The 23847-nt window shown below is 37.8% G+C and overlaps 2 protein-coding genes across 5 annotated transcripts in view; both read left to right on the top strand.

Moving 5' to 3' along the window:
* Positions 1–13491, top strand: part of LOC128247639 (chitin deacetylase 7-like) — a 63201-nt gene extending 49710 nt beyond the window's left edge. For 3 of the 4 annotated variants that reach the window (XM_052967519.2, XM_052967520.2, XM_052967518.2), the window contains one exon: positions 12448–13491. In XM_052967519.2, coding sequence (XP_052823479.1) covers positions 12448–12833 — 386 coding nt within the window. In that variant the 3' untranslated portion in view covers positions 12834–13491. Of the gene's footprint in view, positions 1–3552; positions 4238–12447 lie in introns of those variants that run through there. The other variant, XM_052967521.2, reaches the window with a different exon arrangement.
* Positions 12951–13409, top strand: LOC149136268 (chitin deacetylase 8-like). The gene has a single exon (XM_089350128.1). The coding sequence runs from the start codon at positions 12951–12953 to the stop codon at positions 13407–13409; it is 459 nt and encodes a 152-aa protein (XP_089206254.1).
* Positions 13492–23847: the final 10356 nt, after the last annotated feature.

The following is a 23847-nucleotide window of genomic DNA, read 5'->3' as shown; positions in this document are numbered from 1 at the left end:
AAAAAAAGAAATTCTGAAAAAAGTGAAAAATTGGGGCGTGGGGATAAAAATTTTGAAATGCCGATTTTTTTTTTTTTTTTTTTTTTTTTGCAGATTCGGAATCTCCGTATCGAAAAGGTGGGTTTCTGTAGAAAAGAAATAATAACCGAAAGCGGGTACGGTCCAAGTCCTTTACCTCTGCCTAAATATATATATATATATATATATATATATATATATATATATATATATATATATATATATATATATATATATAGAGAGAGAGAGAGAGAGAGAGAGAGAGAGAGAGAGAGAGAGAGAGAGAGAGTTACTAATATTTCTAAGTCTCTCTAAAGGAGACTACGGTAGCGGTACTGGAAATTAATAGTTATCGCCAAGCCAACATGGCAGTCCTAATTTTGGGACTGCCATGTTGGCTTGGCGATAACTATATATATATATATATATATATATATATATATATATATATATATATAAAGAATATGAGGGGTTTAGTTCACTGGGCCTTTTTCCTCTAATATACCCAGGAAAACATGGGATGAGGTGGTGAAGCATGACCTTCAAATGTTGGGCCTCACAGAGGCAATGACAAGCGACCGAGACCTTTGGAGAAATGGTGTGCTTGAGAAGAGTCGGCAAGCCAAGTTAGATCATAGTCATGGCTGATGCCAGTGTCACATAACTGGCCCATTTAAAAGCACCATTCAATTGCTGGGCGATATGCCGGTCTTGTGAAAACCTGTTGAACCGAGTGAAATCATTGCCATGGCCGATGCTAGTGCCACTTGACTGGCACCCGTGCCGGTGGCATCTATAAAACACCATTTGAGCGTGGCCGATGCCAATACCGCTGACTGCCACACGTTCCGGTGGCACGTAAAAGGCATCATATATAATATATTATAATAAATTATGATAATAATTATTTTAATATTTATTTCTTTGTACGTTTTTGATTTTTATTATAGGTCTTTTTAATGTGTTTACTTATAAATTTTTTCTATATGTGATTGTGGATTTTCATGGATGAATTCAATAATTGTGTTTTTTTTTCTCTCAATTATATATATATATATATATATATATATATATATATATATATATATATATATATATATATATATAGTGTGTGTGTGTGCGTGTGCGTGTGTACGTATATCTTAAACGATAAAATAAGTGCTCAACACTGCATTGGTGGATATATAATTTCTTTGTGAATTAAGCCTTAATTCACAAATAAAGAATATATATATATATATATATATATATATATATATATATATACACACTTTGATACTTTGATAGGTTTCGGCCTGTATTGGCCCAAGCCATGTCTAACTTAATACCACCACCTGGAGAAGTCATTCAGATCAGGATTCGGACATGGCTCACTCAAGCAGAGAGTTATTGTTTACGGAGACATATCCGGGTGTAGGAGGTTATCCGGGATTTCTTGAACTTTATGGAGTCTCTTTCAGCTTTAATGTGTTTTGGCATAATGCTAAGAAGAGCGAGGCCGATTGAAGTGAAATAATTGAGTCGTACTGTTGTTATGCGATGCGAGAGTGGTTTATGTTGTAGATGGATAGCACGGGGCCCAAGCCTTGGGTGTATCTTAAAGGCGATGCCAACATCATTTGAGCAATGCTTATGAAATGTTTTCCACACCATGCCGATGATGTTACGCTCATGGCGACATTGGAGAGAATTAAGCTTGAGCTTTTCTAGTCGACCCCAGTAGTCAAGGCCTATCATGCTATCTGTCTTTTTCTTAATTGAAGTTTGAGACGCTTCAACTTTCATGATACTTTGTTTTGTGTGGGGAGACCACAGTGGACAACTGTATTCAAGATGGGGTCGGGCAAAATTGAAGAAGTGAAGGATAATGGTGTGGATATCTCTCGCCTGCAAAGTTCAGAAGGTCCAGGAACACGTTCTGCGGACCATGCCAACTTTGTTGCTTATATGAGCGGCCCAGCTTATGTTGTTGTCCACAATCACTCCCAAGTCTCTGATGATACTGGATGCCATGAGAGTTTCACCTGGGGGAAGAGAGTATAGGAGTTTCAGAGTATCCCCTTTTCCGAAGTGGATTAACTCAAATTTGTCCCCGTTCAGCAGCATATTGCTCTTTTCAGCCCATTGAATGACAGCCAATAAATCTGACTGAAGGCATGTCCGGTCACCCACTTCATTGGTGACCTTCTGGATCTTGGAACCATCTGCAAAGAATCTTATGTTACTGTGCTTGATGATGTCAGTAATGCCATTAATGTAGATGATGAAAAGAAGTGGGTCCAACACAGTGCCTTGTGAAACACTACCACTGACTATGGCTGGGTTTGATTTTACTCCTTCGACTACAAAGTGTTGGGTTCTGTCTCTCAGGAAACACTTGATCCATTGTTGTAACTTTCCAGAGACACCAATGCTGGATATTTTTTTTTTCAAGAGAATCTTATGATCAACTCTGTGAAAGGCCTTGCTGAAATCAAGATAGGTGACATCGGTGTAGGAGCCCTCTCCTAAATCCCTCGAAATGTCATCAAAGTGATGCCGTAGCTGCGTTAGGCGGTTCTTTTCATTACGGAACCTATGTTGGTTGGGATTCAACAGTTTGTTGCTTTCAAGAAAGTGGGTTATTCGTGATCTCACCACCCTCTCAAATACCTTGATGATATGAGAGGTGAGTGAGATCGGGCGGTAGATCACTGCAAGGAACTTGCTTCGCTTTTTGAAAGCTTGGACAACAGACTAGGGCAAAGTTTTCAGGAATATAGCCAGCATCCAGTGAGTTCCTCCGCAGATTAGCAAGAGGAGATGCAAGTTGGTTTCGACAAACCTTCAGGATACAAACAGGGAACCAATAAGGGCTTATTGCTGAATTGTGTTTAATTTCGTTTACTGCCTCTAAGACGTCAGGGATGCCAAACGTTATATCCGGTTTAGTGTTTCACTTTTATTTTATTTTATTCCATGAACATAAATTTTATTTCGCTTTTACTTTCCTTTATTCATTGTATTACTTTACTCTTATATACTATAATCCATTATTCAAGATTATTATTATCATTATTGAATTAAAAATAAAAGCAATAATTTTAACGCATGTGCACACACACACATAATAAACATGTCTATATTTTCTGAGTATTCCAAACGGATCATAAAGTATTCCGTGTATTGTCCTTTGGATACCCTGATGGTTTTCTATACAAGGTATTTAAAATGCAAAATTATATATTTATATATGTTTTGTAATTTTAATTTTGTTTGTGAATTGAGACAATTGTAAGTGAATGTGTTGATTAATTTAATAAATTAATTTATTTCCATTAGATCTCTCTGTTTTCTAACTCGAAAATATTATTTGATATTTTACGATATTTTATATAATATATTCATTGAAGAAATATCTCTTTAAAGTATAATATATTAAACCAGTGTATCTTGGATAAAAAGTATCCCTATAAAGGGTTTAAATATCCTCATTGTGACTAATAATAAAAGACAAATTTATATATATATATATATATATATATATATATATATATGCGTCGGCCGTCTTTCAGTTTCTGTCAGCCAAATCCACTCATAAGGCTTTAGTCGGCCCGAGGCTATAGTAGAAAACATTCCTCCAAGGTGCCACGTAGTGGGACTGGCGTAAATAATTACTAATACGACTCTATCCAGAAGTTGTTTTACTTCATCACACAATCTCAGGCCTTGATAAATAGCTATTTACTAAGCAAGCACAATTCAGGATTTTATAATACCTTAGTTTAATAGAAACACGAATATCTTCGTCCTTGCTACGAATTTCATTTTACCTGTACTGACCTCAAACTTTTATATATTTGTCAATAATTTGACTGCAATGAAGGTCGAAAGAATGACGTCTCTATTTGACTGTTGCCTTTCCCAATACAATCAATGCAAATAGTGTTGCCATTGCAACCGTTCTCACTTATAAACGTCATCGTAGGTATGGCTTCTTAGAAATCGTGTTTGTAGACGTACTTGTGTAACTATACAGAACAACTATGTAACATACTGCAAGTAACTAGGAAAGGGTTGGAATAGCTAACTGCTTCAAATAATGAGCTACTCGCTCGTAGATCCTGAGTTAAAACATTCTACAGATATTTCATAGTGTTTTTACTTTTTCTTTTATGGAGGATGGGGTTGCAAAATGTTATGCGACTTCGAAAGAATACAAACGAAATCATCTGTGAAGGTAACCTATGATACAAACTGTTTTATATACCAACACAACTGTTATTATTACTGTCATTATCTTCTTTCAATTCTGCTTCCATTTCTTGCTGTGTGTCTTCCCAACACCTCGGGCAAAGAAACTCACTGTATATATATTGGTAAGCCATAAAAATAAACACACCAGATTGTTCATTTACAAAGTCATGTGATAGAAAAAAGAGGAAGAAGATAATAGAATGAAGGAAAAAAGAAAACAATGGAGAAAAAGAAGACAAGAGTAGGGAAAGGAAAGAAAATTCACAGCGATAATGCTCTTCTCAGTACGTGTGACGAACCAGTTAAGGCAATCTTTTGCACTTCCTGCATGGATGGTAAGCGAGGGATCATCCTCAAATAATTTTCAGCTCCCTTTTTGATTATTCCAAGAACTCCTACAACCACTGGTATTGTAAGCGTCTTGATATGCCACATTTTTTCGATTTCAATCAGCAAATCTTTATATTTTTCTGAGTTTATCAAATTCTTTTACCGAAATATTATGATCACAAGGTATGCTTATGTCAATCAATAAACAGATTTTATTGTTTTTTTTTTTTTGTTTCTCTTTCACAACAATATCTGGCTTATTAGCTTTAATATACACTGGAAAGTCCCAAAGAATCGTTACCTTTTCTCCCACAATTACAGCCACAGGATGGTACATGATGATTATTATTATTATTATTATTATTATTATTATTATTATTATTATTATTATTACTATTATTATTATTATTATTTTATGTTTGACTTTTGTTTTGCATTTGTACAAGTTGGATCCAAGTCTCACCCAGAGACCTCAGAGACAACAACTTAGAAGTTCATGTAGGTGTTATGCCTAGGGTACCATATATTTGGATTTGTACAGTTTTGTTCAAGTGAATGTTTAAGAAACCATAAGAAAATTATGTGTTTACTTTAAAATTTGAGATCACATAGACAGTATTTTACGTAGGATATGGGCAGTTCCCATGAGCACTATCTTTTGAACTTCAGCCATTTTGGGGTTTCCTGGTATCTGAGCTAGGTAGTAATCAGCCCGTTTCGCTGTCATTCCCAGGGCACCTATGACAATAGGTATTGTTTTCGTCTTCAGATTCCACATTTTGCTAATTTCTATTTCAAGATCTTTATATTTGCTCAGTTTTTGGTAGGTCTTGACAGATACGTTTATATCGATTGGGACAGTCATATCAATGAGGAGGCATGATTTTTGTCTGAAGTCTTTCAGTATGATGTCTGGCCTATTTGCGTCTATCTTTCTGTCAGTTTGAATGGTGAAGTTCCAGAGGAGTGCAATGTGATCATTTTCAAGTACTGGGGGTGGTTTGTGTTCCCACCAGTTTTTATCATGGGGCAAGTCCAGGTTTTTGCATATTACCCAGTGAATATATTGTGTAGCTCTATCATGCCTGTTGAGATACTCTGTAGGCGCAAGCAGACTGCACATGGAGACAACATGATCGATGGTCTCATTTTGTTGTTGGCATATTATTATTATTATTATCATCATTATTATTATTATTATTATTATTATTATTATTATTATTATTATTATTATTATTATTATTATTATTATTATCATTACTATTGTTATTATTATTATTATTATTATTATTATTATTATTGTTATTATTATTATTATTATTATTATTATTATTATTAAGGTGGTGAGGTTGAACCGAAACATGGCGTTGGATTCATCGGCAAATAATCAGAGGAGTAAAACTGGAGTTTAGAAAAGGTGTTTTGATGCCGCCGTCCCATCATTACAACAAAGCTTCACCATCTCCCCCTCTTTTAACTCAACCAATGTCACCCGAAACAACAACAGTGATACCAACGACAACAACAATAGCAGCAGAAGATTGAAAGGGGCCACAAACTAATCTGGAACGTGAAAAGTACAGTATTGTTGGTGTGAAATACCCTACAGATGATGAGGCTAGGAAGCATTCCTTATCAACAGGGATAAATTGGTCCTAATGCTAACTTATCAACGTGCCACCAGAAATAGACGTCTTCTTGTTGGTGGCAGCTGTTCTTTTTGCATAAAGGACAAAAGCAAGTTTTGCAGGTCAAGAAGTTGCAAAAACAAAATTGGTTGGATGAAGAGATGGAGCTATTGATCCAAACAGATGACCAAAGTATCAAACAGTCCCTGACCTGATCAATCCGCCACGTGATACAAAATTATACTTGACCGTTAAGGGCAGAAAGCCGAGATGCCACTTATAGATGGTACAAATCACCTCAAGGCTTTCTACCCACAGCAAAGAAGAAGAGACAAAGAACACCACTTTTACCTATATCATCACCACAACAGCAACAACAACGTCAGCAAAAAACAGCAGCAGCACCAACAGTGCTAGCGGTCAAAACAGCAACAGCAGCACCAATAACAGCAAGAGTAGGGAAAACAGCAGTAACACCATCAGCAGCAACAACAGAGACTGCAGCATCTACAAACGCATTAGTAGTGAAGGTGCATAATCAAGTGGTGAGAGTATTCGGCTAATGGTCATACCATAAGGTCGAGGTTCGATATCTTGACCAGGCAGTGTATTACATATTTGAGCAAAGAATTCATTTCACGTTGTTGCAGCCAACTCAGCTCTAATGTGTACCGGCTAAGTACTGAATCAGTCCCTTCTCCCTCCATATGATGTCCCACGGGATCAAAAATTAGTGGGTCCTCTCCTGGTCCTGCGATCCAAAACCTGGATCAAAAGTTTATCCGCTCACAACTACTTAAATACTTATTAAAACAATTTTAATGGTCATAGTTACCGAACTATATCACCCGATTGGTTGTACTTTTCTTAATATTTCTCCTCCCAGGCGCGATCGTGGCTATGCAGTAAAAAGTTTGCTTCCCGATTTCATGGGCCCGGGTTCAATCCCACAGCGTAACACCTTGGATTAATGTCTTTAGTATATCCTCAGGCCGACCAAACCTTGTGAGTGGATTTGATGGAAGGAAGCTGAAACATGCCCGTCGTATATATATATATATATGTGTGTGTGTACGTGTGCATTTTTTTGTCTGTTTGCCCGTAACTTAGCGGTTTGGTAAAAGAGGCTGATAGTATAAGTACCCAGCCCCAGCATGGCCGCAGTCTAATGACTGAGACTAGTAAGAGATAAAAGACAAATAACGGCAGGTGTAATGGGATTATGTTGGTAAGCCAGGTTCACGGAAGTGCGGTGAAACTGTTTACTAATTCATAAAATACAGTATAATTTTTTAAAAAATAAATGAAAACAACAGATGAATGTAATAGCTTTTGTTTATTGTTAAGTGGATAAAATGACCATTAACAGTATAATTACATCGTTTAGTATTTGTTAAGACTTGTGAAATAATATATGAGACAAATGAAAGAAAAGAAAGAAACGAGAGGGGAAAAGTGAGAAAGACAATATATGGTGAAAGGTGAGAGATCGAGTGTTACATGTGTAAACGTTTTAAGTGGCTGAGCAGAAAATTTAATCAAAATATTTGCTCGAGAGAAAAACCGCTTAAAACCAGACAAATGAAAACAAAATAGAGGTTACAGATCAATAGAGGCTTGTGTGGTTCGTGATCACGTTGATTAAATGCTCTGACAATAAAAAATATATATAATGATGGTCTACTGCAAATATTTTCTGTCGGAGATAAATAATATTGATCAGTGTGAGGACAAAAACAAGCAAATTCTTTTGTTAACAGAATATCTTGTTTCAATCTTTGGTTGACGCCAGTTCAATGTATGGGCCTCGTAAATGTCTTTATTAAATAAAAACAAAAAAAAGAAAAGCATGAACTCGGTAACATCTAATGTAAAAGTAAGTCCTTCTAGACATTACTGTCTCGAGCAGGGCCAGATTAAGACCCCTGGAAGCCAAAAGCTCTTAAAAGGTTTTCCTACTTCCATATATGTGTGTGTGTGTGTGTGTGTGTGTGTGTGTGTGTGTGTGTGTGTGTGTGTGTGTGTGTGTGTGTGTGTGTGTGTGTGTGTGTGTGTGTGTGTGTGCGTGTGTGTGTGTGTGTGTGTGCGTGTGTGTGTGTGTGTGTAATCCAAAATATAAACAGTAAAATAATTTTTTAGTTTTCTAAATGAAACAAAACTATTAGTAAGATGGAAAATAATGTTTATATATTTGAAAAGTTTTGTTCTATTTTTTTTTTTTTTTTTTGAATTACAGGCACAACAGAAACAGGAAGTAAGTGTGAGAGAAAGTTGTGGTGAAAGAGTACAGCAGGGTTCACCACCATCCCCTGCCGGAACCTCGTGGAGCTTTTTAGGTGTTTTCACTCAATAAACACTCACAACGCCCGGTCTGGGAATCGAAACCGCGATCCTATGACCGCGAATCCGCTGCCCTAACCACTGGGCCATTGCGCCTCCACCATTTCTTAATAGATTGAATTGATCAGAATAGAGTTACTCCCCTTTAGCCAAATTCGAAAAGCTAAACCGAAGTGGTTAAATTTACGTTATATAGTTAACATAAAACCCAATTATAAATTCCGTATAAGGCTTCATATTGCTATAGATGCTCATTGTTATAGTGACGTTGCTACTTGAAAGAGTGTGTGTATGTAAACGTGATCTGGTTCATTTGTTTAGGTGTTTTTAACATTCAGCGATTGGACAATGTTACCACACGATAATAAGAGCTTAAATAGTGTTCAATACTTCGTGGAATTTTAAGTGAATTCATGAAGCACAGAAATATGGTTGAAATACATTTTAATGGTTAGGTGTGTATTTGGTATAAATAAAAATTCACTTTGATTGATGTCATGCTCAGCGGAGTGAAAACAGTACATTCTTTTCTCTCTCTTTCTTTCTCTCTCTCTCTCTCTCTCTCTCTCTCTCTCTCTCCACAAACACACACACACATGTATATATATATATATATATATATATATATATATATATATATATATATATATATATATACATATCTGTGAGTATTTGCGTGTTTGTGTGAGTGCATAATGTTTATGTAAAGATGTATAGGACAGACAAGTAGACTGACACACACCTACATACACACACGCATACATACATACATACATACATACATACACACATGAATGCATACATACATACGTACGTACGTACATACATACATACATACATACATACATACATACATACATACATACGTACATACGTACATACATTTGGAGATAACAGTAATATCCTTTCTACCATAGGCACAAGGCCTGAAATTGTGGAGGGAGTGGTTTGTCAGATACATCGACCCTAGTGTTTAACTGGTATTTATTGTATCGACTCCGAAAGGCAAAATCGCCCTTTGCGGGCTTTGAACTCGAGACATAAAAACAGACGAAATGCCGCTAAGTATTTTGTCTGGCGTGCAAACGATTCTGCTAGCTCGTCGCCTTAAAGTTGACAGTAATATTGACATGAAGTGCAACTTTTCTTGGATTACTGACCGAAACATGGCACCACACTTTGAAGGATATGGATATGCAATCCAAAGGCAGAAAATAGCTACAAGATTCCCAATAAACAAAAGCGACTCTGTAGCCCACGAAGCGCGAGATGCAACAAAAAGTTAATGTCACAATTCTGTAGAACACATTAAACATGTCATCCGCAGCTGCCCCTAAAATTATCAAGGTACAACTTCCATAATCGACAAGACGTTGTGACTAAAACACTATAGAATGCCATCCAAAAAAAGGTTTTCTTGGAGTAAATATAACCCCCACAGACACACCACCTGTTACTGAATATAAATATAGACATAATCAATACAAGGGATATTAGTGGAACATTCACTTCAAAACTTCTACCAAGGGCACACATAACGGGCTGGATACTGTAGTTTGGGACAGAAAAGTAAAGTATGTACCGTCATACAGGTCAGCTTCACTGTTCATAAGCACATATGCTGACAGCTTCCATTGATTCCCCATCCAGGCACGCTGTCGTCACCAATAACACTGTCTCCTGTGACATCATGTAATCCACCCTGCCCAATTGCAGCCAATCTACCGGTAGCCATTTTGGACTTCCTGCACCTCTCGGTTCGCTCGGATATTCCACCAGCCTTGAGGAGACATGCTCCGCTAGGTACTTACGAAACTTGAAGTCGCACGGAATCCAAACCAAACTGTTTTGAATTATATATATAAATATATATATATATGTATATATATATATATATATATATATATATATATATATATATATATATATATATACATACATACATACATACATACATACACACACACGCACACATATAGGCGCAGGCCTGGCTGTGTGGTAAAAAGCTTGCTTCCCAACCACATAGTTCCGGGTTCAATCCCACTGCGTGAAACCTTGGACAAGTGTCTTCTACTATTGCTTTGGGCCGACCTAAGCGTTGTGAGTGGAGTTGGTAGACGGAAACTGAAAGAAGCCCGTTGTATGTGTGTGTGTGTGTGTGTGTGTGTGTGTGTGTGTGTGTGTGTGTGTGTGTGTGTGTGTGTGTGTGTGTGTGTGTGCGTGCTTCCACCATCGCTTCACAACCGATATTGGTGTGTTTACGTCCCCCGTAATTTAGCAGTTTGGCAAATGTGATTGATAGAATAAGTACTAGGCTTACAATAAATTAGTCCTGGGGTCGAATTGTTCGACTAAAGGCGGTGCTCCAATATGGCCGCAGTCAAATGGCTGAAAAAAATAAAAGAATACACACATGCGTATTTATATATGCATATGCATAAATATACATATATCTATGCATATGTGTATATGTATGCGTGTATGTGCGTGTGCGTCTATGTGTGTGTGCGTCTGTCTGTGTGTGCGTCTGTGTGTGTCTGTGCGTCTGTGTGTGTCTGTGTGTCTGTGTTTGTCTGTGTGCGTGTGTGTCTGTGTGCGCGCGCGTGTATGCGTGAGTCGCTTATTGTAACCTCTTTGATTTGGGTTTAAAAGAACTAACAGCTTTCAAGCTGTGAAAAACATCCAGCCGCGCGCACAGACACTTATATACATATGTGTGTGTGTGTGTGTGTGTGTGTGTGTGTGTGTGTGTGTGTGTGTGTGGGTGTGTGTGTGGGTGTGTGTGTGTGTGTGTGGGTGTGTGTGTGCGTGCGTGTGCGCGTGTGTGTGCATATATATACATGCACATACGCACATGTACACTCACACACACACACATACACATATTTGTTAGCTGAAATATGTACTATGTGGTGTATATATATATATATATATATATATATATATATATATATATATAGTTGGAATTTACAAAAAGCAAAAGACGAAGACTGGTGTATAAGCAACGAACAGGTGTATTAGTTTAACGCTCGGGAAGGTGAGAAAGTCTTTTATGTTTCGAGCCTGTGCTCTTCAACAGAAAGGAACATGAGAAAACAAAGGCTCACCGCCTTCAAATAATAATAATAATAATGATAATAATAATAATAATAATAATAATAATAATAATAATAATAATAATAATAATCCTTTCTACTAAAGGCATAAGGCCTGAAATTTGAGGAGAGGGGACTAGTCGATTACATCGACCCCAGTGTTTCTCTGGTACTTAATTTATCGACCCCGAAAAGATGAAAGGCAAAGTCGACCCCGGCGGAATTTGAACTCAGAACGTTGCGACGGGAAAAATAACGCTAAGCATTTGGTCCAGCATGCTAACGATTCTGCCAGCTCGCCGCCTTAATTATAAAAAGGAGAAGATCTACTTTCAACAAAAAAAGCAAGGTGACACGTGGTGGGACTGAACTCAGTACCATGTGGTTGCGAAGCAACTTCTTACCACACAGCCACACATATGTACGTATGTATGTATGCATGTATGTATGCATGCATGCATGTATGTATGTATTTATATATGTGTGTGTACGTATGTATATATTCTTCATTTGTGAATTAACAATGCTACCAACGGTTTCATGCGGAATATATCGCAATTTTCAAGAGTTCACTTAATCCACAAATTTGTTAATCCTCAAATGAAGAATATATTTATCAACTAAAAGCGGTGTTGAGTCACTCATTTTCATTGTTCACCATTCCTATATGCATGTGTGTTTCTTGGTCTGCTTGCCTGTCTGTTTATTTGTGTGTTTTATGTAGAAAGATAACTTCTGTGCATACAAAAATTTTCAAATTTAACTGTATGACTCTTGTTTCGTTTTCTTCTAATTTCCAGATGGATGTGATCCAAATATGTGCCGCCTTCCCGACTGTCGCTGTCCTGGCATCAATATTCCTGGTGGACATGCATCTAGTGAAACACCTCAAATAGTTATGTTGACTTTTGACGATGCAATCAACGAAAAAAATATTAATTACTATCATTACTTGTTTGGTCGTGAGAAGCAATCGAACCTGCACAACCCAAACGGATGTCCAATCAAATCCACTTTCTTTATAACAGACGTCGATAACAGTTATACTTTAACTAATGAAATATACCAACAAGGCCACGAAATAGCTTCGCACACCATGACGCATAAATATCCCATAGAGTATTGGAAAAATTTAAGCTACACCGAATACGAAAAAGAAGTGAAAGGCGTAACCGATAAATTGTAAAATTTATCTTATATCCCTAATAACAAAATAAAAGGTTTTCGTGTACCATTTTTAGAAGTTGGTGGTGATACGCAATACGAGGTTTTGCGAAATCTTGGCTACGCTTGGGATTCTTCGATGCTTACCGGTTCTCTTGAGTACAACAGTGATCCACCAGTGTGGCCTTTTACGCTAAACTACCCTCCAGAGAAGAAATATTGTTCTTCGGGAACCCGACCAAACAAGCCCTTCCCTGTATTTTGGGAAGTACCATTGATACGGTTTTACGGTAACGAGGGGAAACCTTGTGCAATGGGTGGTATGTGCTCACAGCCTGAATCCGTTCTCAATATTTCAGCTTACCTCTGGAAAAACTTTCAGCGACATTATAACACGAACAAAGCACCATTTGGAATTTTTATACATTCTTATTGGTTTGACAAGGATATGAAGAACCTGTATGCTCTTCGATCATTTCTGAAAACACTGAAATATTTGAAAGATACATATGTCGTTTCTGTTAGCCAGGCTTTGGAATGGGTTAAAAGGCCAACGTCTTTGATGGGGATCAGAAACTTCAAGCCATGGCAATGCTAAATGTTCTAAAATGATTTTTTATATGTATTAAATGAATTGTAATATAAATTCATAAATAAAATTTACCAAGTCCCACACTCTCTCCCAGACTTGCTTGATCTATTCTCTCTCTCTCTCTCTCTATCTCTCTCTCTCTCTCTCTCTCTCTCTCTTTCTCTCTCTCTCTCTCTCTTTCTCTCTCTCTCTCTCTCTTTCCCTCTCCCTCTCTCTCTCTCTCTCCCTCTCTCTCTCTCTACATATATATATATTATAATGTTAGGGAATTACAAAATCCGAACTTACAAGGAAATACAATTTAATATCAAATTGAGTTGTATAATGAAAAATATTTCATCCAAGTTTTTCATCCACTTTCATTTTTATAAACTTACTAAACTGATTTAAATTTTTAGTCCCATACTTCATAGATGTTATGTATTACAAATTTTCTCTTGGATTTTTTAGATTTTTAAACTAGTATTTTGTATAGTACGCTTTTCTTGGTGGTGTCTGATTTCCTTCATCGTTTGAGTTGCACCATGATGGCTCTTCTCTAAATTATTAATATATATATATATATATATATATATATATATATATATATATATATATATATATATATATATATATATATATATACAGCATATTACACAATCTAATATATACTTCAAAAAGTAAATAGACAATTTAAAGTAAAAATCAAGATAAGTTAATGGATTTAATCGTTTTTCTATTGTATAGTTCCTTTTCATTTTCTTGCTAACATTTAGCGATGGCTTACTTTTAAATTGATTAAGTCTCCATGCAGAATCAGGTGAGGCTTGAAAATATGGATCGCTACATTTGAAAACAGAAAATACAATTTTAGTATTATTATCTAAATACGGTGACATAACAAAGCACTTAACACTAGCTACAAGTTTCGTTGTAGTAATCTTACAAAGAGAAAAGAATCCATAAACCTCAATTAACGTCTAAGAAAAAAACAGGGAACTGGCAGCAGAAATGGTATAGATCGGAGTAAATTGCTTCAGTAAATCCGAAATGGAAGAAAAAAATAAGTATCAGTAATATAGAAGTGGAAGCAGATGGCCTACTGGCTAGAGCAGCGGACTCGCGGTCGAAGGATGGTGGGTTCGAATCTCAGACCGGGCGATGTGTGTGTGTGTTTATGAGCGAAACACCTAAGCTCCACGCGGCTCCGGCAGAAGGTAATGGCGAACTTCTTCTGACTCTTTCAACACAACTTTCTCTCAATCTTTCGTCCTGCATTTAGCAGCTCACCCGCGATGGACCGGCGCCCCGTCCATGTGGGGAACCTATATGCCCGGGAAACCGGTCCTTATGAACCAGACATGGCGCGAGAAGGAACAAACAACAACATAGAAGAAATCTAAAATCGGAAGAAACTAGCGAGGGTCTCCACAATAATCTTTTCTATAGGCGCAAGGCCTGAAATTTGGTAGGAGGGTGCCAGGTGATTAGATCGACCTAAGTACTCCACTGGTACTTAATTTATCGACCCCGAAAGATAAACGGCAAAGTCGACCTCGGCAGAATTTGAACTCAGCACGTAAAGACAGACGAAATACCGGTAAGCATTTTCCCCGGCATGCTAATGAGTCCGCCAGCTCGCCGCCTTGGTTTCTGCCATAATAATAAACATTATAATCTTCTTCATCAACAGCTGGGAATTACTTTGTCTAATCCTGAGAATCCAGTTTCCATGGCCTAGAAGTGAACGAGATCATAACGTTCTCCTGGACGGGACGCCAGTGAGTCAGAGGTTTACTCGTTCACAGATGAGTGGACTGAAGTAACGTGAAAGGAAGTATTTTTGCTCAAAAACACAACGCACTTCTCGGTCCACGAATCGAAACCACGATCTTGCGATTGTGAGTGCAACACTCTAACCGCGGGCCCACTCGCCTTCGCAATGGTAGTGGTTTCGAATTTTGGCACACAGAAATTTTAGGAGAAAGAGAGAGAGGGAGAGAGAAAATCGATTATATCGACCCCGGTGACCCTCTGATACTTAGTGAACAGACAAAGGGTTAATACTTTAGTCGGGAGGAAAATACATTGCCCTGACCTTCCACGGGGCCTCCGAGACTGGTGGGAGAGGGAGAGAGAAGGATGGGTCTTTGAAACACTGGACTTCTTTGCAAACGATATCCAAGGACCAGATATTGGTGATAAACTGGGCGAGTAGGCTATGGTGAGATTTGAACTTAGAACACAAGTAGCACAAGACATCCCGCCCGACGCTTCAACTATTCTGCCAATCCACCATCCTAGTAAAAGTAAAGAAAGTTCCTTGGACAGTACTGCCTCGAGTTCTAGAACTCAAAGGGCCGATTACCCGCTTTCCGTGGCATATAAGTAACTGAACAGTATACCAGTGCGTCGCGGGTTTACTCATTTGCAGTTGAGTGGCCAGGAATAACTTGAAATGAAGTGTTTTGCTTAAGAACACTGCGCACACCCTGCTCCGGAAATCAAAACCACGATCCTGCGCTCGCCAGTGCAACATTCTAACCACAAGGCCATGTGCCTCCTCCCAAACCCTAGGCTGGTACTTTAGTCATCAGTTTTGGAATGAAGGATAAAGATGACATCTCCGGGATTTGAACTCACCGGAACAATTACTGCAACACGTCTTGTTCGACGCGCAAATGATCCCACCGACTCGACGCCCTAAACTAGTACTTTTGGGATGCTATTGAATATAATTATAGATCAACATGATCATAGGCCAGCGAGTCATTGACTTGCTTCACAATAGACCTACAGATCCTCAACGGTAGCAATGTGTTGGGTTGTCAGATAAAGTCGTAAGTCCTTTTTTTCTACATGGTACACCATTGCCACATGTCTGAAAAGTAAGACAAAGTTTATTCAATTTTCAAAATCGATAATCGACAGCTGCAGAGGGAAAGCATACCAACAAAAACAAAAACATGTAGTACGATAAAAGTATTTTCGAGTTAATTCAAATGACATTGGAAAGAATGTTTTTTAAATGGATAGCAGACAAAAAAAAGGCGAATTTATCTCATAATCCAATATAAAAATGCTGTCATTAAAACATCTGTGAATCAGTTGACTTCATATTTGGCATTGAAAAACATCGATATTGACAAATCGAATATTACATAGTTATATACTAAATTGCGTCACAAATTTTCAGGTTTGTTGTTAGTGAATAAAAGCAATTTATCGATTATTAAGCCTAGACAGATAATAATGATTTTAAATTTTTGTCACAAGAGCAGATTGGGTAAGGGAATTAAGTCGATTACATCGTCCCAGTGTTTCACAGGTATGATAGTTTCAAATTTTGGCACATGGATAGCGATAATAATAATAATAATCCTTTCTACTAAAGGCATAAGGTCTGAAATTTGGTGTGGGGGAGGACTAGTCGATTACATCGACCGCAATGTTTCACTGGTACTTTATTCATCGACTCCGAAAGGATAAAAGAAAAAGTCGACAATAGGGCGGCCGGAATTATGTTGTTTATGTATTTTAAGGACGAAATAGACAGTGGAAGTTCGGGGTGTGGTGACAATGAGGTTGGTGGCAGTGCGTGGCAGTGAACCAGAAAAGACCAGCTGATGGACAGTGGTCGAAACATTCCTCTAGTAATGGTATCTTCATGTAGTATCTGGAGGTCGCTGAGTTGGTGGAGTATTCCTTTTCTATAAAGGTCGGCTCGCCAAACAACAACGGCGCTCCTTTTGTCGGCTAGCTTAATAACAATGTCCTTACGTTAGCGGAGCTTCCGGAGGGCGTCCAGTTCCGATGGGGGAAGGTTCGAAATGCTTGGTTTTCTATCTAAATTGAAAGTAACGAGATCGAAACGGCATTTATTAATGAATATATCTACCAAACGGTGTAATCCTAGGTTTGGTGTCCAGTTGGAGAAACTCTTTTTGAGCGTAGTAAAGTCGTCCTCAATTGGAGGAACTGGGCTTTTGTTGTAGAAAAATGCCCTGAGTTGGATCCGAGGAAGGAAACTTTCTGTATTGGCGCGTGCGTCGAATTCACCGGGCGTGATTTTGAGAGGAATTAAATTAAGACCTCTGCTAAGTAAAGCTCGTTCAGCGTGAGTGAGAGGAAAATCGCTTGGGATGGCATAGACGGTGGAGGTGTTGAGCGAAACAGGAGAAGTTGGATGGTGGGGAATGAGTGAGTGAATTTTACATGTCTTTTGTAGTACAACAAGGAAGTCGTACAGTTTGTAACACATGACCCTGCATCAACAATATTACCACCATCACGGGGCCTAAGAAGCAATATCACATAACACACCACTTCTGTTGCATTTCGGAGTACTTTTTTTTTTACTTTGCGGAAGGGGAAATGATATGGTAAAGAAAGCCAGTCAAATTCTATTTCATTTTAAACAACACGAAACTAACAATAACATCGGACTGTAGTTCACTGAAAAAATTAATGACAGAAACGATTTGAAATGTGTTTTTCCGTTTGTTTGTTTTTTAATGAACAAAAGATTCTAATACATCGTAAAATATAAACACAAAAATTAAACCAGAAAATGACTGCAAATGAATGACATTCAGCAGTGAATCAACTGGCTAGAGAACACAGATATATGAAATTAAATAAGAAGAGTAGAAATTAAGATTATTAAATAATATCACTTTCAACTATTGGTCAGCATACTTTAAAAACGTCCGAGGACCGTGAATTCTATTTAAACGTAAACAATATGAGAGATCACTATGTGGATCCCTAGAGCTATTGTGGTTGGGAACCAAACTTTTTACCACTCAGCTACTCCTAAATATAATGATAGAAAAAGAAGTTGAACTTCTAAACTGACCAAAAACATAAAACAAAAGAATTTCTAGTTTTATTTGACTTCAGTAAAGCATCATTTCTTCCTTTAGGACGGGTGCCAAAGTGTTACGATCAATATCTTAGAAAAACAGAATTTTGAAGAAATATTTTTCCAGTTTTATGTCTTTGACGAACTAAAAATGTACAAAATGAACAATATGGGTATCGGAAGGAACAGTTTGGTTTAATGGAAAACGATTCTGGACATATTCTATTTCAAAGCTGGAAGACAATTTTTTTTAATCGGTTAGGTGATGCTATTCACAAGGAATAATTTTATCTCTTTATAGACATGTGTATAAGTATATACACATATCAGGGCTCAGAGGAGTTTCCACGGGTGCTGTGCATAGGGCTTGATTGCATGCAACAAGGTCTCTCAGGAAAACAATTTTGATTTTGTTGTTGTGATGCAGCATATATATAAATGTGTGTGTGTGTGTGTGTGTGTGTGTGTGTGTGTGTGTGTGTGTGTGTGTGTGTGTGTGTGTGTGTGTGTGTGTGTGTGTGTGTGTGTGTGTGTGTGTGTGTGTGTGCGTGCGCGTGTGTCACAAGGTGCAAAACCTCTGTATTACCAGGAAACTGGGAGAGTTGCTGCATGATTTTCTGAAGGGCAGGGGTCAGACAATTGTAGCCAATGATATTCACTCTGAAGAGACAGCAATTCTCAGTAGAGACCCACAGGGAACCTACTGGGGCCACGACTTAAGTATCGCAGGCATTTAGGAACCCAGAGGACATCATAAAACTTCAGAAAGACCTGAATGAAATCTACAAATGGGCTAACAACAATAACATGCAGTTCAATGCTGCGAAATTACAAGCACTCCACTATCGGTCCAACGCCAGGCTAAAATCGGAATACACTGGACCTAAAGGTAATACGATCCTAGAGTCAGAGTCGCTGCGTGACCTGGGAGTTCACATGAGCAATGGTACAACATTCCATGTGCATACTACCAAAACGGTAACACTGTGCAGGCGAGTGGCTGGATGGATGCTGAGGACATTCAGAACCAGGAAAAGGAGGCCCTGCAACTCCTATGGAAGACTTTCGTTCTAAGCCGCTTGGGCTACTGCACCCAACTATGGTCCCTAGAGAGTGTGAAACAAATTGTGGATCTTGAAGCAATCCAGCGCCAATACACAAAGAAGACTGACTTGATGCAAAAGATGGGCTACTGGGGGAGGTTAAAGGAGCTGAGTCTCTATTCCTCGGAGAGAAGACGAGAGAGATATGCAATGATATATATTTGGAAGATCTTGAAAGTTTTAACTCCCAATTTTGGAATTGACAGTTATACCAATCCTCGAACTGGACGGCACTGCATCATACCAAAAATCCCGTATTCCCCATTACAACGGCCCTATTGCTCAAATGGTACTTTTCAACGATCCCGTGAAGATGAAAGGAGCTAAAAGGCAAAGCTGACCCCCAGCGGAATATGAACTTACAACGTAACGACGGATGAAATACCGCTAAGCATTTTGCTCTGCGTGCTAACGATTTTTTCGGCTCACTACTTTTGTATATATTACAAGGCTATTAGTAGCATTTAGCTCGGTGCTCTATTTTCTCATAAGTCCTGCACTCAAGTGCAATATTGATGTGAAACATTAATCGTATGGAAATGTTTACTGATAGCCATGACGCAATTTCTATAACAAGATTATTCTGGGTCTTTTAAATGCAACACTGGTTGAACGTAAGTAAATATAGGGAAAATGAACGAAAAAATGAACAATAAATCGCAAAATAATACCACAACGCCTTTCAAAAACAACATCTGTTACTTCTCGAATAAAGATTTTATGAATCACTACATTTAGCTTTTATGTATATATTTGTGAACAGGATTCCAGGCATTCTGTTATTAAAGATACACTTGCGTAAAAAATGCATTTTTCGTAGCTCGGGGGAAGGGAAGGGAAGGTAGTTTTTATTTTATTTTATTGTGTGGTCAGAATTTTGCTTCCCAGCCACTTGTTTCTGTGTTCGGTCCCAGTGCATGACACCTTGGGCAAGTATCTTCTACTATAGCTCCAGACCAACCAAAACCTTCTGAGTGAATTTGGTAGATGGAAACTGGAAGTCGTAATCGTGTATACACACACACACACACACACACACAAACAATAATAAGGATTCAGATAAAATCGGGTACTAGAAAATTTATGTACCAAGTAGGGTTGCATAAACCTGTGGTCACTACCCATGGTCGATCAATATTAAATAGAATATTCCTGTTGTATACACAGAGGAAACCAACCTTATGTGTATTTAGCGCCAAGAGGTTTGTCCAAAGCACATGTTACGTTGATTGTACGTTGTTGGTATACTCCAGGATGTCCGATATATCGTAAATCTCTCTTGTGTATTATAACCAAACGAACAATAACAAATGAATAATTCTTTCTACTCTAGGTACAAGGCCCGAAATTTTTAGGGAGGATCCCCAGTCGATTAGATCGACCCCAGTACGCAACTGGTACTTAATTTTATCGACCCCGAAAGGATGAAAGCAAAGTCGACCACGGTGTAATTTGAACTCAGAACGTAATGAAGAATAAGTCCTGGGGTCGATTTGCTCCACTAAAGGTGGTGCTCCAGCATGGCCGCTGTCAAATGACTGAAACAAGTAAGAGAGTAAAAAAAAAGAGTATACTAGGTTTAGTAATGTGAGTAACTGGGAGAGAACAGAAGATAAAGAAAAAAGAAAAAATACAGAAAAAGCAAAAAAAAAAATAAAGAGTAAAAAGTGAAGAAATATATAAGTGCGTAAAAAGCCAATTAGGTATAGGGTCGGGGTTTAGGATTCGCTAGTTAAGGCTGAAGATCAAAGAGAGGAAGGCAGACCGCCTTTAGTCGAACAAATCACCCCCAGGATTTATTCTCTGTAAGCCTAGTACTTATTCTATCGGTTCTTTTTGCCGAACCGCTACGTTATGGGGACGTAAATACACCAACTCGGGTGTCAAGCGATGAGGAGGAGACAAACTCAGACACGCACACACACACACATATATACGACGGGCCGGGCTTCTTTCAGTTTCCGTCTACCAAATCCACTCACAAGGCTTTGGTCGGCCCAAGGCTATAGTAGGACACTTATGCAAAGTACCACACAGTTGGACTGAACCTGGAACCAAATAGTTGTGAAACAAGCTATATTATGTTGGTGCATAATTATTGCGGCTTTTTTACAACGAATATTGTTCAACAAAAACAATAACAACATGTAACAAAAACATCCTTAAATGATTATTCTGGAGCATATTCACCATCTACTTCAATTACTGCTTCCCATTTGCTTGGCAAACTGTCAGACCGTCATTTAAAGATGTTTTTGTTAAATATTGTTATTGTTTTTGTTGAATAAAATTTGTTGAAAAAAAGCCGCAATAATTATGCACCAACCCAATACGAAAACCACAGAAGGTAAAAACATATATATATGCGAATAAAAATACCGATATATAGAACGGCCAATCAAAAAGGTAAATACCATCGACTAAAAATTCTAAAATGTGTCATGCAACTAAAAATCTAAATAAAATAAAATAAAATATCAATCGACTATAAAAATTATCTTACTCCCCTCAGATCAAAGAGTACGTCAACAAAGGTCAATTCATAAAAACCATGGTTGGTTGGAGTCCAGGAGCAAAAAGAGTTCCACAAAAACAAGTCAAACACACCTATGGCCATTTCGGAAGTTCATTGCCGCGGTTAAAGTGCATCTCGGCAATGAAATCCTCATCAAGATGAACAGGAAACTCTTTGTGAAACCCTTTTGTGGACTCCAACCCCCTAAAGTTCTTATGAACTGAACTTTTTTGACGTACTTTTTGATTTAAGGGAAGTAAGAAAATCTTTTTAGTCGATTGATATTATATTTTATTTTATTTTAGTAGCTTGACACGCTTTAGAATTTTTAGTCGATTGTATTTACCTTTTCAATAGGCCGTTCTCTATATCTGTAATTTTTATTCGCATATATATTTTTACCATCTGTGTTTTTTGTATATGTATGCTTTATATGTTTAAGAACCATGGTGACATTTATATATTTATATATGATCAAATGTTTGGCAGTATGGGGTTATATATGAAGCCGTTGACTCGAATTTGATGTTTGTTCTATGATCAATGTTTCTTATCTCTGTCTCAATTATATTTGAACACTTCTTTTTTGCAGTCCTATAAACACTTTTGTTTCCATAAAAAGAGACAAACATTATTTCTTGTCGTGTATATATATATATATATATATATATATATATATATATATATATACGATATTTACATTGGAAGGATAGCTGTCATCATCTTGTTTGTTGTTGCCACAACAACCTTTATCAAGTGTCCTGGTGGAATTTCAAACCCAGTACTTTATTTAACTACTGGGGTATTCTGTTCTCATTCCTAAGGTATTTTTGCTGATGTTATTATTATTATTATTATTATTATTATTATTCAAATCACTGAGTGAGATTGAACCCGGAATCCTGGGTTTAATAGCCCGAGCTCTTAATCACTACACTACATGTCCGTGGGCATAAAGTGAATTACTGGGTACGTCAGCTAGTATGTTGGAAGAAACAGAATTTTTTTCCCCTTCTAAGGGCTGGCTCGCAAACTTGCGAGCCACCTCAGGGGTGTCAAATAGCAACCAAACCGTCGCGTACTTGACACTCCCTGCCATAAATTTAATAGTTGGCAGATATTCTGCCAACTCTTTTTCAATGTCAATTTTGGGAAAGACCGTAATAGTGTCGAGTGACCTAGAGTACGTCCGCAACACGACCGTTTTTTTTTCCCCTGAAATCATTTAACCATTTTTGGGGGTGGAACAATCTTCCACTCCAACACAGTGTTCTTTATTTCTGCCATGTTTTGGAAGAAGTACAAAAAGGAGTCCAAATAGAAAAAAAAGCAAAGGAAGAAAGAAGGAAAGAAAACAGTCCGAAACACAGCAACTTCAATCTTCCCGCCAACTGGTACTCCCGGCCGACTGGTGTAGCAACCGGAACAAAGCTTCACAAATCTCACCAATAAATTCAACAAAAATTGGTAACTAAAATTTCACAATACAGTCTTCCGGCCACCAGTACTCCAGGCCAACTAAATAGTAGCAGGAACACAGCAACAGGAACACAAAAACAAAGTTCACAATTTTTGTAGGCGGGATACGCCCCCAAAACACACTTCTCACCGCTAAGTGAGACTTTAAGCACAACTACGGCAAACAAATGCGTGGAACTCAGTGGAGGTTTCTTGTTCGACATAAATATAAATAAACACGAGCAACAAACCCCCACTAAATCCAAAAAAACACAAAAGTCTTACCTGTAGTTGTGCGTCAAAAATTCACGACGCTGGCATACAGCGACGCGACAGGAGCAGCTAAAAAACACGTCCGAACAGGTGTGAGGTAAGCAAGCTACTTACCACACAGCCACTCCTGCGCCTATTAGTATTTATTAGTACATATATGTATATACATATAATATATAATGTACATAAATATATAGGAGAAAAGGTAAGTTCGAAAAGAACAATTCAAACTTTTGAGGGGATCCAAAAAGA

The sequence above is a fragment of the Octopus bimaculoides genome, chromosome 4, assembly GCF_046866305.1.
Source record: "Octopus bimaculoides isolate indiv1 chromosome 4, ASM4686630v1, whole genome shotgun sequence".
NCBI lineage: Eukaryota > Metazoa > Mollusca > Cephalopoda > Octopoda > Octopodidae > Octopus > Octopus bimaculoides.
The sequence above is the reverse complement of the archived record's forward strand: the minus strand, read 5'-3'. Positions and strand labels throughout refer to the sequence as shown.

Coding starts and splice junctions, on each gene's coding strand:
- LOC149136268 (XM_089350128.1), top strand. CDS start 12,951: ATGCTTACCGGTTCTCTTGAGTACAACAGTGATCCACCAGTGTGGCCT.